The 15,107-nt window shown below is 39.0% G+C and overlaps 1 protein-coding gene across 1 annotated transcript; it reads right to left on the bottom strand.

Moving 5' to 3' along the window:
* Positions 1-325: 325 nt before the first annotated feature.
* Positions 326-13,362, bottom strand: DBR1 (debranching RNA lariats 1). Its single transcript, XM_039220207.1, has 8 exons — positions 12,792-13,362; positions 12,053-12,177; positions 10,260-10,340; positions 7,075-7,160; positions 5,376-5,600; positions 2,523-2,603; positions 2,133-2,278; positions 326-1,210 (listed from the first exon to the last, which is right to left on the bottom strand). The coding sequence occupies exons 1-8, from the start codon at positions 12,986-12,988 to the stop codon at positions 517-519; spliced, it is 1,635 nt and encodes a 544-aa protein (XP_039076138.1). The 5' UTR covers positions 12,989-13,362; the 3' UTR covers positions 326-516.
* Between the last annotated feature and the right edge of the window lie 1,745 nt (positions 13,363-15,107).

The raw sequence follows: 15,107 nt of genomic DNA, 5'->3' as shown, positions 1-15,107 counted from the left end.
AAACCTGACCTACCATCTTCAATTTCAACTGTATTTGACAGACATTAAGAGCAGACCAGGGAAAATATTTATAGTAAATAAAACGAAAGCATACAAAATCATACATGCAGTAATGACTTTGCAAAACAAAATATAAAGATGCCATATTTTATACACAAAAATATTCACAGTTGTAGTAACTCCTCAAAGTTAGAAACCCCAGTCTTACTCATCTTTATGGTGCCATTTTACAGCAAAGTGTCTGGTAGAGAATAGGTATTCAGTGAGTGTTTCCTGAAAATAATGAAAGTGAATAATATACGTCTTCAAAAAAAAGGGTACTCAATCAAGTAAATATATAAAATTTTAATATTTTTATCTGAAATATATAAAGGACTAAAGACAAAGTCAATACCTAACTAAAATTCTCTCCTGTAACTTCATTATTACAAAGTTAAGTCTTGAGTGTCAAAAATCCAACTCTAAAAATATGATCTCAAAAATCACATATCTACATATAATACTAAAAAAATTGTCTTATGCAGCATCATCATCGTCCACTGCAGCATAGATGGCTTGATTTCTCCTCTTAATTTTCTTTCTCTGTTCGGGTTCGTGTTCATCACTCAGCCTCTTCAGGGGCAACTCGGTTAAGTCCTTTCCGTCCTCCGACTCCCGAGCCTCACCAGGCTTCCCCTCTCTGCCATCTGGGGAACCCAATGTATCATCAGAAGATACAGTCATGGAAGCTGGCAAGATCCTGACATCAGAGAAGCTTGTGGAGAAGTCAGAAGCTGGATCAGAAGAAGGTTCTACAGAGGGTGTATTCATGTCACTGTGTGTACTCACAATACTGTCCTCATCCTCCTCCTCTTCATCTAACATGATTTCATCTGGATTAATAGAGGACAGGGCAGACGTGTCTGTGTTATATTCACTACGGTCTTCTCCAGAGTCATTACTCTCCAGGTCATCCTGTTCTTCGTATTCACCACACAAGTGATGTTCTTCCTTAGCCTTCTGCAGCCTGACGTTTATGTCAGTGATGCCAAGTTGGGCACAAAATTCAGTAGTTTGAGGATTGATCCTATGCACCAACTGCATTTGTGTCTGCGGCTTGCTAGGGTCATAACAAGCAGCTGTTATGCTAAAGTTACATGGAACTTTGAGGTCATGATTCAGTATTTCCAATACTTTGTTCATAGCTTCTTCTGTTGCACTGTAATCCCACCTACAAAAGTCCAAAACAATACCTGTTTACATTTTATCAGCCTCAGACAACAAATGTTAAGATCTATGGACTTGAGGTGCAAGGACAAAATCTAAACCACATATAAAAATTCTGTTTAATAAAATTATAGTTAATTGACCAAAGGACCATTTTGAAATAAAAACAATAGAAAAAGCTATTCTTGGGGTGCCTGGGTGGCTCAGTCAGTTAAGCATCTAACTTTTTTTTTTTAATGTTTTTTAATTATTTCTGAGAGAGAGAGAGAGAGAGAGAGAGAGCGAGCGAGCAGGGAAGGGTCAGAGAGAGAGGGAGACACAGAATCCAAGCAGGCTCCAGGCTCTGAGCTGTCAGCACAGAGCCTGATGCAGGGCTCGAACCCACGAACTGTGAGATCATGACCTGAGCCAAAGTCGGACACTTAACTGACTGAGCCACCCAGGCACCCCAAGCATCCAACTCTTGATTTTAGCTCCAGTGACAATCTCATGGTTTGTGAGTTTGACTCTCATGTCATCGGGCTCTGCGCTGCCAGCACAGAGCCTTCTTGGGATTCTCTCTCTCTGCCCATCCCCCATGCATGCATGCACGCTTTCTTGCTCTCTCAAAATAATAAAATTTTTAAAAAAAGGCCATTCTTAACTCACACTTTAAAATTAGTATAAATTAATGTGTGAACTAAATCACGACCATATTATAGCTTTACACATGCTTATTTAAGCACTTATTTCAGATGGTACTCAATAGCCCATTTTCTTATATCCCTTAGTTGGAAAATCTGCAGTTTTCCATACCAGTCAGTAACCCTTGAATTATTCTGACACTCATAACAATAATTCCCTTGATTTAAGGGGAAAAAAAGGCGGAGGGGACAAAAATTGTGCCTGCACCAGAGAGAACAAACCTGGAATAATGTCAGACTTACCTTGTATGCAGGCCATTATTTTCAGGCATATTCCACAGGCGCCCAGTCACATTAATAAGATCATCAGTAGCCCTAAGAACAGTGAGCCACTCAATATCATACTCCAAGTACTCAGGAGCACTGGGGTCATGCTCTATTTCTATTACCTACAGAAAGAAATTGGTAATTGTAAGAAATACATTTCTATTTTGAATACTCTAAGAATATAACAATAAAATTTAAAAGGAATTTAATTTAGTAGCTTAAAAACACAAAGATAACTTAAATATTCCCAATTCTAGGAATACATAAGTTATAAAGAGCACAAATAAATTCTGAGCCAAAAAATTAATGTTTTTCATCATTGGAAGAGCAAAACTGTATTGCACAGTTATTTCATTTTCTTCTTACCTGAAGAAAGTCTCTATGTGGTAAGCATTTGTCCAAGGCTAAAAATTTGGTTGCTTTGGCCGTCTGTTCTTTATCCTTGGCCTAGAAATATGAAACGTTAATTTTAAAAAGAATATTAAAAAAAATTTTTTTTAATTTATTTTTGAGAGAGAGAGACAGAGTGTGATCAGGGAAGGGGCAGAGAGAGAGGGAGACACATAATCCGAATCAGGCTCCAGACTCTGAGCTGCCGGCACAGAGCCCTACATTGGGTCGAACCCATGAGCCATGAGATCATGACCTGAGCTGAAGTTGCCCACTTAACTGACTGAGCCACCCAGGTGCCTCTAGAAAGAATGTTAAACCATCACAGTAATTCATACACAGAATAGGATGGAAACAATCTTTATTAAACATACCCCCAAGTTGTGTGTCAAAGTAGTAACTGTCACTTTTCCAAAATAAGTTAGTTCTGCAACCACTTGTGTAATGATGGGCAAGGCACTTAAACTCTAGGCTTCAACTTCCTTACAAAAGTCAAAGCAGACACTAATGCTGACAATAATGCTAATGCTAAATCCCAGTATATAATGGAAAGTTTAACAATAACAGAAGAGCTGAAAAGTAATTTAGCAGAGCTAAAACTATACAATTTTTAGAAGAAACTACAGGGAAAAATCTTTATAAACTTGGGTTAGGCAAAGATTTCTTAGACACAACATCAAAAGTAGATGAGATACATTCACAGAATGAAATATTATTCAACAATAAAAATGAGAGAAATACTAATACCTGCTACACAAATGAACCGCGACAACAAGCAAAGGAAAGAAACCACATGCCAATGACTATAGACTTTGATCCCACTTATATAAATGTTCAGAAAAGGCAAATCCACAGAGACACAGACAGATTAGTGGATGCCTGGGCCTGAGGGTGAGAACAAGGACTGACAGCAAAGAGGCACGAGAGATCTTTTGGGGGCCTGGAAATGTTCTAAAATCGGACGATGTGCTGTTTGCTCTAGAAACATCTGGAACTCTGGAAATACACTAAAAATCACTGCGTTGTACACTTAAATAGGTGAAGTTTATGACATGTAAATTATATTCCAATTAAGCTATTTTGTAAAAACTGAATCAGCAGAAAGAAGCATAGACACGGCGTGATGGACCACAATATGAAGGTCGTACTGGATGAAGTACAAAAGAGACTCACTGAGAACACTAAGGCACACGGAGGAAAAAGGACAGGAAGCAGCTATGGGGCACCCTGCTGTTGGCCAGGTTTCTATCAGTGGTGGTGATGGATTGAGAGGCGGAAGACTCAGAGACTGTAGGCAGATCTTGGCAGTGGGGCAGTTCTGAGGAAAGGTCATCTTTGGTGTTGGTAAAGAAGCTGCAAGAGAACACTGGCAAAGTCAGAGAAAGTTGAGGAGCTAATTAAAAGGGACTGAATATATTAATTCAGAGATATAAGTGCCCGAGGTTGACAAGAGAAGATGGAATGGGGAGAAAAGAACCAAAGCTGATGCTCCAGTAAAAATCCAGGCGTGTCAAAAGCCCTAGGAGATGGAAGAGAATAACACAGATATAGAAAAGGTGACTGATCTGAATGGATGACTTGGACATTAAAAGAGGATCATCACCTTGGCAGCAGCCCAAAGGAAGAGAACAAGAGTAACCTTGCCTCTTTCTCCCAGTGAAACTGGGAAGTGAGGATAAGTCCACAACAGAAAGAGCCTACAGGAATGTTTCCAAACAGAATTTTCCAATCTGTACTTGAAGAGCATCATTAAAGAGTACTTTCACCACAGAAAAGAGTTTGGTCAAGTTCAGAAAGCACTGCACACCACATTCCACTCTTGGGGGAAGAATATGCCCATTAACACATTAAAGACTCAGAAATTCTATAGAAGCAGCCTTCGAAAAGAAATCTCTAATCTTGTTAACCCAGCATTTTCTAATTGTTTTCCCTATGGAATACTTTATGTGGAAAGTCAGTTTAGTCAGAATGTGAGGGGAAAGGAAGAAACACCTATTTCCATAAAAGCCTAATGTGAAGTATATATTTATTCTCTACCTTCCACAAAGCCCCACCACCCATGCAGTTTCCCAGGGAAAATTCTGGGAGTCCCCCTCTGTCACCAAATCCTGATGAGTCTGCCTCCAAAATCTCTCTGGAACCTGTATGCTCTGTGCTCCTTCTTTGCAGCAGGTTAGAACCTCATCTTTTGCTTAAATGGCCTCCTCTGCCTCCCATTTTACCTTACTATAATCCTTACACAAAAATGCTACCTAACTAATCTTTCTAAAGTGAAAATCTGGTTTCACTACTCCCCAGCTTTCCCTGTTACCTTCTGGTTAAAACCCAAACTCCAGAACATGGCCCAGAAGGCAGTTAGGATGTCCTTCCAGCCTCCTCTCTCCCTCTGCCTCAGCCACATGGACTGTTATAGCCCCCCGCTCGCCATGCATTCAGACCTCTAGCCTCTGCACACATTGGGCTCCCGACCTACATTGCCTTCATATCCTACTGCTTCCAGGCACAATCGATCCCTTTGGAAAACCTTCTCAAGCTCTTCATCTCTCTGTCCACATCCCCATTTCACCAGAGTCTGGCGTAGGTGCTCCCACAGCACCCTGGCACTTTTAATCACAAACTTATTATGATTACTCATTACTAATAGTAATGCGTATTACTATTTTATAACTGACTGCTTGTTTCTCCTCACCCCCCACGGATATGGAGTTAACTTGCAAAAGTGAAGTTATCTTTGACCTCTATCTCTAAATTTACGACTGTGCCAATAGGGCCTTAGCCCACAGATATTTGCTAAGTGTTGGTCAAATCAAAGAATATTCTGGTTTCTACCTGATGCTGCATCAAGGCTGCAAACTTCACATGAAGGTGTGCGGAAAACCAGTAGGTAGGTTTTAAGTGCTCTAAAAGCTCTGAGGCAGCAGGACTTCCCAATGTGTTATTTTCCACTTCTTGTCGGAAAAAAGATTTAGTCTTAAGAAGTTGCTTCTTATTTCCATAATGATATATGCTTCTTGGCCAATCGTGAGATAAGAATATGTCCATAGGCTGCTTCAGCTTTAAGAGAAAAAGAAAGCCCAAAAACAGATTAGCCAAAAGCAATCCCCTACAATTTCTCCCCACCGCCACACAATTGTTTAACCACTTAGACCTTTACATTTCTATCTAATTCATTCTAAGGAAACCTTATTTAAGAAGGTCACAAAAATACTACGAAACACTAAATTCCTCACTCATCTAAGCAAGAAGAAAAAACTTTCTACCTCACAAATCATCCTTATTTTCCATGGCAAAGCATACTTTGATCAGACTGCCAACTAGCCATGGTCTTCAGTATACGGTTTCTAAAATATGTAATAACCATTATTCTTGTCACTTAGTAAAGGAACTATTTTAAGATAGAGACACAGGTTTCATGAGATCTCTAATGTAAACAATACAGTAAAACCCAAAGATATATTTTTTTTTTCTAATGGACTCATATAGCATACACCTAAAAAATGCTGTTTGCTACATAAATTATACTAGAGATATTCAATGTGGCTGGTGTCTTCATGGGGAGGCCACAAAATATACTTCCTACTTTACTCATCCCCAGCACCTTTAAGTAGTCTGCAACAAAACTTGGAAAACTAAAATAACTTAAGTGTTCAAGACAATATAAAAGATAGATATGACTAATCACTGAATAACTGATTTGGGCAGTAAGTGCCATGAAAATTCAGAGAAGGGTGATGGCTTTCAACTAGAATACTGGTATCTAAGCCAGGTCATCAAACACTGGTAGGACTGAGATGGGTGAAAGCGAAAAATGATTGAAGGTAGGGAACTGTTATGAGTAGGACATTAAAGAAATGCCCACAAGCATCCTTACACTCCCGCAGAGACTGTAGGGCCTGGTGCGGAGGGTCTGACAACTTCAGGCAGCTTTCACCACTTAACTCCTTGGGAATTCTCCAGGAGGCTACTTACCTATCTGAGTCTTAATCTCTCATCCTTAATGTGACAAAGTTAGACTAAAACTCAACTTCAAAGAATTGCGTGGCAATTATATGAAATGTCATGTGCAATAACTGCCTAGCCCAGTGTCAGGCATTTAATGGGTTCTCAAACAAAAACCTAGTTTCACCTACTCTCTAGTTAAGCCAGTGTTCCAATATCACTTTCATAATTTTACTATATTCTCTATCTTCTTTACCATAATTTATTCCCTATTTAATACCACTATTTAAAATGAAATACTCTATATTTTCTTTAAAGTCTGACTTTATTCCAACATATATTCTTTAGTAATATACAAAGTCAGAGATTAAAGTTCTATTTTATTTTTACTTCCTAAAATAAACTCATAACATTAGAATTAAAAAATGTTTATCTGTGAACCTCCTAAAAGCAACTCAAGATCCAAACTTTAGAAATAGTGAAGTAATAAGCTCTTCTTGGAAGTAGTATACTAAAATGATCAAAATACATTTTGGTACAGAGTGACTTTAACATTTTTCAAGTCTGCTGTAATGTATTTTTTACATACCTGTTTTAATTTATAGACTTCAATATTCCTCACATGGTATATACTCCTTATTGTAGCTGGATTATAAGGGGGGCACTCAAAATGACCTTGAATTAAAGAAGAGAAATAAGCTATATTCAACTCCCTTAAATATGGTAAATACAAATAATATACACACACTTCTCCAAAACTGAGGTCTGTCATTAATACTTTGGCTCTTAAAAATTTTATGAGAATGCTGCTCTTAAAATGTTGGTATTAAAAAAAAAAGTTGGATGGGGCGCCTGGGTGGCTTAGTCGGTTAAGCGTCCGACTTTCGCTTAGGTCGTGATCTCGCAGTTCGTGGGTTCGAGCCCCGCGTCGGGCTCTGTGCTTACTGCCAGCTCAGAGCCTGGAGCCTGTTTCAGAGTCTGTGACTCCCTCTCTCTCTGACCCTCCCCTGCTCACGCTGTCTCTCTCTCTCTCCTAGAAATGAATAAAACATTAAAAAAAAAAAAAGTTGGTATTTTCTGCTAATGAGTGATCAGTAACTATAACCCTAAATAATTGAGGGGCTTGTAATTTTTTTAAATTAAATTATATTTAATTTGGAATACATTTATTCATATAGTTTAAGATTTAAAAGATATCATCAGAGGGGCGCCCGGGTGGCTTAGTCAGTTAAGCGTCCGACTTTCGCTCAGGTCATGATCTCGCGGTTCGTGGGTTCGAGCCCCGCGTCAGGCTCTGTGCTGACTGCCAGCTCGGAGCCTGGAGCCTGTTTCAGTCTGTGACTCCCTCTCTCTCTGACCCTCCCTGCTCACGCTGTCTCTCTCTCTCTCCTAGAAATAAATAAAACATTAAAAAAAAAAAATAAAAGATATCATCAGAAAGGAATAAAAATTGACCAGTGATGCCCAGGGCTAGGGTGGGAGCAGGGATTAACTACAAAACTTTTGGAAATACTAGAAATGTTTTAAATCTGGATGGCTGCACAACCCTACATAAATTTACTAACACCACTGCACTGTATACTTAGAATAGTATGGAAGTTTTACCTCAAAAAAGCTGATAAAACAATAGGAGGCCTGATCTCCAGACACTATTAACCCTACCTAGAGGCAGCTCATGTTAATCAGTATTTAGTATTTTATTCCAGAGATATCATCTATGCATATAACACACAAACTTCTTCATCCTTTTTTTTTTTTAACACAAATAGGAGTATAGTTGAAACATGTTCAGCACCTTGTTTTTTTCAGCTATCTTGGAATTCTTTGTGTATCAATTACACATAGAGCTGCTTTCTTTTTAAAAAAAAAAACAGCTTCAGAGCACTGCACTGTATAGTTTTATCATGGTAGAGTTATGTTAATTAGGATTAATTAGTTCCTACCTTTTGCTATTAGAAACAAGACTGAAATAAATAAATGTGTACAGATCATCTTGCATTTGTGGAATATATCTGTACACTAAATTCCTGGAAGTAGAACTCCGGGTCAGAGCACTTTTGTAATTTCCACAGATTACCAGCTGCCCTCCAAAGAGTGGAGGACAGTTTGCACCTACACCTGCCATGAAGGAGACACCTATTTTTGCACTCCCATGCCAATAGTTTAGAATCATGGGGAGCAGGGCAGCAGGGAACAGATCTGTGTTTAATAGTTACATGGAGGATGTAAATTTTAGCTGCCAACTTAATTCATATAATTTTGAAATCAATATGAACTCAAGCTATTCCTTTAACTTGTTCATAGCAGCACTCTCAAGAATAGCCAAAACATGGAAAGATCCTAAGTGTCCATCAGCTGATGAATGGATCAAAAAGATGTGGTTTATCTATACATGGCAATGAGAAAGGATGAAATCTGGCCATGTGTAGCAACATGGATGGACCTTGAGGGTGTTATGCTGAGCTAAATAAGTCAGGCAGAGAAGGACAGATACCATATGTTTGCATGCATAGGAGGATTAGGAGGAACTTAACAGAGGGCCATGGGGGAGAAGAAGGGGAAAATTAGTTGGGGAGAGGGAGGGAGGCAAACCATGAGAGACTTTTGAATGCTGAGCACAAACTGAGGGCTGATGGGGGTGGGGGGAGGGGAAGGGGGATGATGGGCATGGAGGAGGGCACTTGTGGAGATTAGCACTGGGTGTTATATGGAAACCAACCTGACAATAAACTAAGAAAAATAAATAAATAAACTTAAAAATTAAAAATAAATTAAAAATTAAAAAATAAAAATCGTTTTTCAGATACCTTGGAATAAATGAGTACACTGTGGTATACTTCTATAATAGATACTATTCACAATTTAAAATGAATGTATCAACATAAATTTCAAAAACATATTAAACAATGAAGCAAGCTGCAAAAGATACATGCAAAATGATACATTCATATCAAATTTAAAGCATGCTATATTGGGGGCGCCTGGGTGGCTCAGTCGGTTAAGCGTCCAACTTCAGCTCAGGTCATGATCTCACAATTCGTGGGTTCGAGCCCCGTGTTGGGCTCTGTGCTGACAGTCAGCTCAGAGCTTGGAGCCTGTTTCAGATTGTGTCTCCCTCTCTCTCTCTGACCCTCCCCTGCTCACGCTATCTCTCTCTCTTAGAAATAAATAAAACATTAAAAAAATAATAGTAAATCAATAAATAAAACGTGCCATATTGTACACTGTTTAAAGCTGTTACATATCTGGTAATGACATAATCAAGTGAATGACAAACACCAAATTCAGAAGAGTGACTGCCTGGGAAGGAAAGGGAAAGATAAAAGAAGAACAGGACTGAAGACAGATAAATAATGAGCTCTGACTGAATCTGTACTGTTTTATTTCTTTAAAATCCTCACTGGGGTACCTGGGTGGCTCAGTGCATTAAGTGTCAGACTCTGGATTTTAGCTCAGGTTATGATCTCATGGTTGTGATATCGAGCCCACATGGATCCTGCTTGAGATTCTCTCTCTCCCTGTCCTGTCCCTCTGTTCTTCCCCTGCTCACTCATTCTCTCACGCTCTCAAAAAATAAATAAAATAAAATACAATAAAATCCTAATTAAAAATCTGTTCTGGCGTTCTCAACATTTTCATATGTATAAAATATTTCATTAAAAAAAGTAGTCAGTTCAGAAAAAAAAACAATGAAAAAGTAAAATTATATATTATGCTTAAGTTAGTCTGAGACATGAAAGTTCTAAAATTTGAAAACAATTCTCAGAACAATACCTTTTCGATAGTCATGAGATTTAAAGATACCAGAGATTCCACCAATCCTTACGCCTCGGTATTTTACTACACCAGCCAAACCTGGAAAAGTATGCAGTTAAATAAAATTATCATAGGCAGAAGCAATCTCTTTACAAATTAAAAGAACAGTTTAAAGGTGTAGAACTCCATGCAGTCCTAAAATTATCTGAAAATTAAATACCATAATGAAGCTACTCTTTTACATAGCAATCTGCCAACAATATAAGAGGCAGACGAGAGATGAAAGGCCTAGAAGCAGATCAGGGAAGAGACTAAGCAGAAAGGAACAGATGAGATTAGGTATGTTAAGAGAAAAAGAGACATAATTTGATGCTTAATCAAATATTACAGTGGGTTTGGGGGGGAGAATAAGGAAAAATGTCCTATGATGGATTTATAGGTTATACATCTGAAAGTCAACAGGTATAAAGTATAAATAACCTGTATTTATATTTTCTATATTTTATTTCTGACTGATCATCTTCAAGCATAATTTGACAATATTGCAGCTGTTAAAAGATCAATCAGTAATGAAGTAGCTAAATTATATTTCTGGAGTTATGATGTCATCATTAGAGCTGAAAACATTTAAATAAGGAGAAGAAAGGACTATATAATCTAACAGGACTAAAACTGAATCTCAATCTAATCTGGTTGTAAATTAAACACAGATTGCACATAATGCAGAGGATAAAAGGAACACGTTAAATAATATAAGAATTCCAATTAGCTAAATTCAGAATGCAGGAAATTCTACACGACAAAGTTCCCATTTTCTTCAACAAATAAAGAGCATGGGGTAAGAGAGAAAAGGGAGACTTATAGCCTAAGAGATTTCAGAATCATCACAATCAAATGAAATGTGCAGACCTTGTCTGGATTCTATTTGAATGAGTCAAACAAAGTAAAACAAACATCTCTGTGATAATCACAGAAATCTGAATCTTAAATTAACTATAAGCAATAACTAATGAGACATTAAAGTTACTTAAGTAAAAGTTTAGAGGGGAGTGAGATTGAAATAAGGATGGCATAATGATAATAGTTGTTGAAGCTGTTTAATATGTACAGATATTCATTATACTATATTCTTCTGTGTGTTTAACAATTTCCATCATAATGTTTAAGTTTTTTCAATCAGCAGAGTAAGAAAAAATAAAGGAATTGCAAATAGTGTGTAAGGCCTTTGCAATTATGTTTATTATTATGTCATATTATCTATACTGCTTAAAATACTAGAAGCAGCAGGGCGCCTGGGTGGCTTAGTCAGTTAAGCGTCCGACTTCGGGTCAGGTCATGATCTCACGGTTTGTGGGTTCGAGCCCGGCAACGGGCTCTGTGCTGACAGCTAGCTCAGACCCTGGAGCCTGCTTCAGATTCTGTATCTCCCTCTCTCTCTGACCCTCCCCTGTTCACGCTATCACAGAAATAAATAAAACATTTAAAAATAAAAATACTAGAAGAAATATGGACATATTTTTTGAGCTGGCTGTCAGCACAGAGCCGGTCGCCGGGCTCAAACCCACAACATGAGATCATGACTTGAGCCGAAGTCGGATGCTTAACCGACTGAAACACCGAGGCACCCCATGGACATATTTTTATGATTACCTACTTAAATTAACTATTTTAATTAAAGTTTCATGATTAACTATTTAAATTAAGAGACATTCTGCAAACACTGTACATCTCGAGATGCTGCCCAACTGTTATATAAATCCTAACAGGCTCTTCCATTACAAACAAAGCAAGAAATTACCCAGAACACATACCTAAATAATAAATGTTTGGCGCTACCCAGCCACCATAGGGTAACTCTTGCAAATGATTTGAGGCTTCATGGTTTCCCCCAATGAAGATTGTGAGAACTGGGGCCTTTTTCTCTCCAGAGTAATACCTACAACACAAGAGTAAAGTTGTCAGTTGGCATAGCAGAAATCATAACAAAGAAAAGTAATTAGGCATGCTTATACAGTCGGACATAGCAGAAAAGCAAAATTAGGCCCAAAGGAAATATGTGAGCTCATCATAAAAAATTCGAAAGGTCTAAGTGAATTGCCTATACTTATTCTCAAAAATGAAGGTCTGCCGCGTTGGGTTTAAAGCCAGTGTACGCTCAATGAGGTCAAGAACTTTGTTAGTTCTTAACCTTAGCTTCTAGAACGCGCACAGAGCAGGCGTCCAATAAAAACTCTAGCATCGGTAAATAAACTAGTCCCGGAGTCCTATCAAGTGCAAGGTAGATTACCCTGTCAGCTTCTTCCTCCAGGTTTTCCCCTCAGGCTTCGATCCCTTCCGAAACAGATATGACAGGTGAAAGGAGAAGAGAAAAGTGACATTTAACGAAGCACCAGTTCCTAGACACGGCGTGAACAAAGAAGGTAACTAAGGGAGACAGCTAGTCAGTGGCACGGGGGAATTCGAATCCAGTCCGGGTTCTCTCCCACTCACTCACTGCTGGCTAGCCACGCCTCTCACCCCTGGGTCTAAGGTCCGGGCCTCGCTGCTCACCTGTAGAAGGTCTGCATGTGGCGGTACTTGGGCGGCACAGCCATGCAACGCAGGTCGGCCTCATTGCGCACCGCCTGGAAGTCGCCGCAGCACAGCAGAAGGTCTATCGGCCCGGGGACGCGCCTCTCCGCCAGCGCCAGTGTCTCATAGATCTTGTCCAGCTCGCCGTGGCAGCAGCCGGCCACAGCCACCCGCATCCTGCCAGCCCGAGGCGGGGAGCGCTGCCCGCAAGCCCCTAAACCAGACCCAGCCTAGGCCGGAGAGCAAAGAGCAGAGAGCTCGCTCAGCTCCCGCCAACACTAACTGAGCCCACGCCTCGCAGAGACGCCTGAAATAGAATCCACTTCCGGCTTCCAAATCTCGCGAGAGAGGGATCGGGAAGCTCAAGAATTAAAGGATTTAAGAGAGCTTTCAAATTGACTCCAGCCTGTCTTCGTGGGTGTTTCAGTTCCAGCAGCCTGACAGATGATAAAAATGAAAACCAGAATAGTTTTTTTTAACCCATAAGTAGTAGTTTAGTTTGTTAAAATTAAGCCAAACTAAACAAGAGACACGGTGCGATTGGCTAATTCCTAAGACAGACCTCTCAAAGCAAATATAATAGTCTGAACGCGAAAGAGAAATTAAAAGATTTTTTAAAAAAACACATCAAACTAAAAGTAAATTGTAAATGAAACTTCAAAACTTACTGAGGATTTTTAAATTATACCACCGAAGGGTTTCTAAAATTATCAGTTATTTTTTCAAAGGGGCGGGGGACTATTTTCCTACCAAATAGGTGTTTACATAACTAGACTGCGCGCTCAATGAACGCCGAAGAATGTCTCGAAAACATCCAGGAGAGAAAGGAACGAAACTGACAATTGAAAAATGAGTGGCCACGACAGAAACAAGCAAATCAGAAAAAACACTTCTGGCAAATTTAATCAAGAAAATTAATCTAATCAGGATAATAGAGTGGGGCTGTTGGCTGGCTCAGTCAGTGGGTGGAGCGCGACTTTTGATCTTGACGTTGGGAGTTCTAGCCCGAAGTGGAGTGTAGACAATGGAAACATGCTAAAAAGAACATAATTTGAGGTGAGACTCAGCATGTGTTCATTTTAACTTCTTAAGGGCAACCAGACCTTGGTTTCTTTCTTTTTTTTTTTAATGTTTACTTACTGGGGGGGGGGGGGGGGAGGGAAACAGAATCTGAAGCAGGCTCCAGGCTCTGAGCTGGACGCAGAGCTGGACGCAAGGGTTGAACTCACAGACCTCGAAATCATGACCCGAGCTGAAGTTGGAAGCTTAACCAACTGAGCCACCCAGGCGCCCCTAGACCTTGACTTCTAATTACCATTCTCCTCTAAAAGAAATCAAGTCTTCCTGTTGAAGTGATTGATGCTAGGGCAAAGAAAGTACAAAATGAGCACGGATCATCTTGTGCAAGAAAGCAAGGACGTGTTCAAAGAATTTCAGACATCACAAGACACCAGTTGAAGGTTTTGCCATTGGCCAAATCTGAAACAATGTCAGTATGAAAATGCAAAATCATAGTAACAGACTTTAGGCCACTGAATAAGGTAGGAATCTATTACAGTTGACCCTTTAACAATGCATGGGTTAGGGGCAGAGACTCCTGCACAGTGAAAAGCCCATGTATAACTTTTGACTCCCCCAAAACTTAACTACTAACAGCCTACTGTTGACTAGAAGACTTACTGATAACATAAACAGTTAATTAACACATATTTTATGTTTTACATATATTGCATAGTATATTCTTACAATAAAGTAGGCTAGATAAAACATTATTAAGAAAAGCATAAGGAAGAGAAAACACACAGTACTGTACTGTGAAAAAAAATCCGTGTATAAGTGGACTGGCACAGTTCAAACCCATGTTGTTCAAAAGTCAACTGTATTCTTTACTGATATAAATAAGTAATTGGGGAAAGTGGGATTTTACATAACAATGCATTACATTATTCTCATTATCCTTTTAAGCAAGAATCTTCAATGAATGCTAAAACCACTGGTTAAAACTTCAGAGAGCAAGAGGATACTTACATGGTTTCAATGTATCTATGATTTGAGGCTCCTTATATAGTCTGAAGGTATCTTTCCAAATGATACTTATTATAATACAAAGAAAAATAGAAATCTGGCAAACACCACTTTAAGAGAATTATCAAAGTTAATCTCATTAGCAATGAACATCATGTGCCTCGTGATATGACATATATTATTTCTGTGATAGTACTGCCAAAATGCATAACCTGAATCTAATCTTGAAAAATAGCAGATGGGGTGCCTGGGTGGTTCAGTCAGTTAAGT

Source organism: Hyaena hyaena, unplaced genomic scaffold, assembly GCF_003009895.1.
Source record: "Hyaena hyaena isolate Hyena2069 unplaced genomic scaffold, ASM300989v1 scaffold_870, whole genome shotgun sequence".
NCBI classification, from domain to species: Eukaryota; Metazoa; Chordata; class Mammalia; order Carnivora; family Hyaenidae; genus Hyaena; species Hyaena hyaena.
The sequence above is the reverse complement of the archived record's forward strand: the minus strand, read 5'-3'. Positions and strand labels throughout refer to the sequence as shown.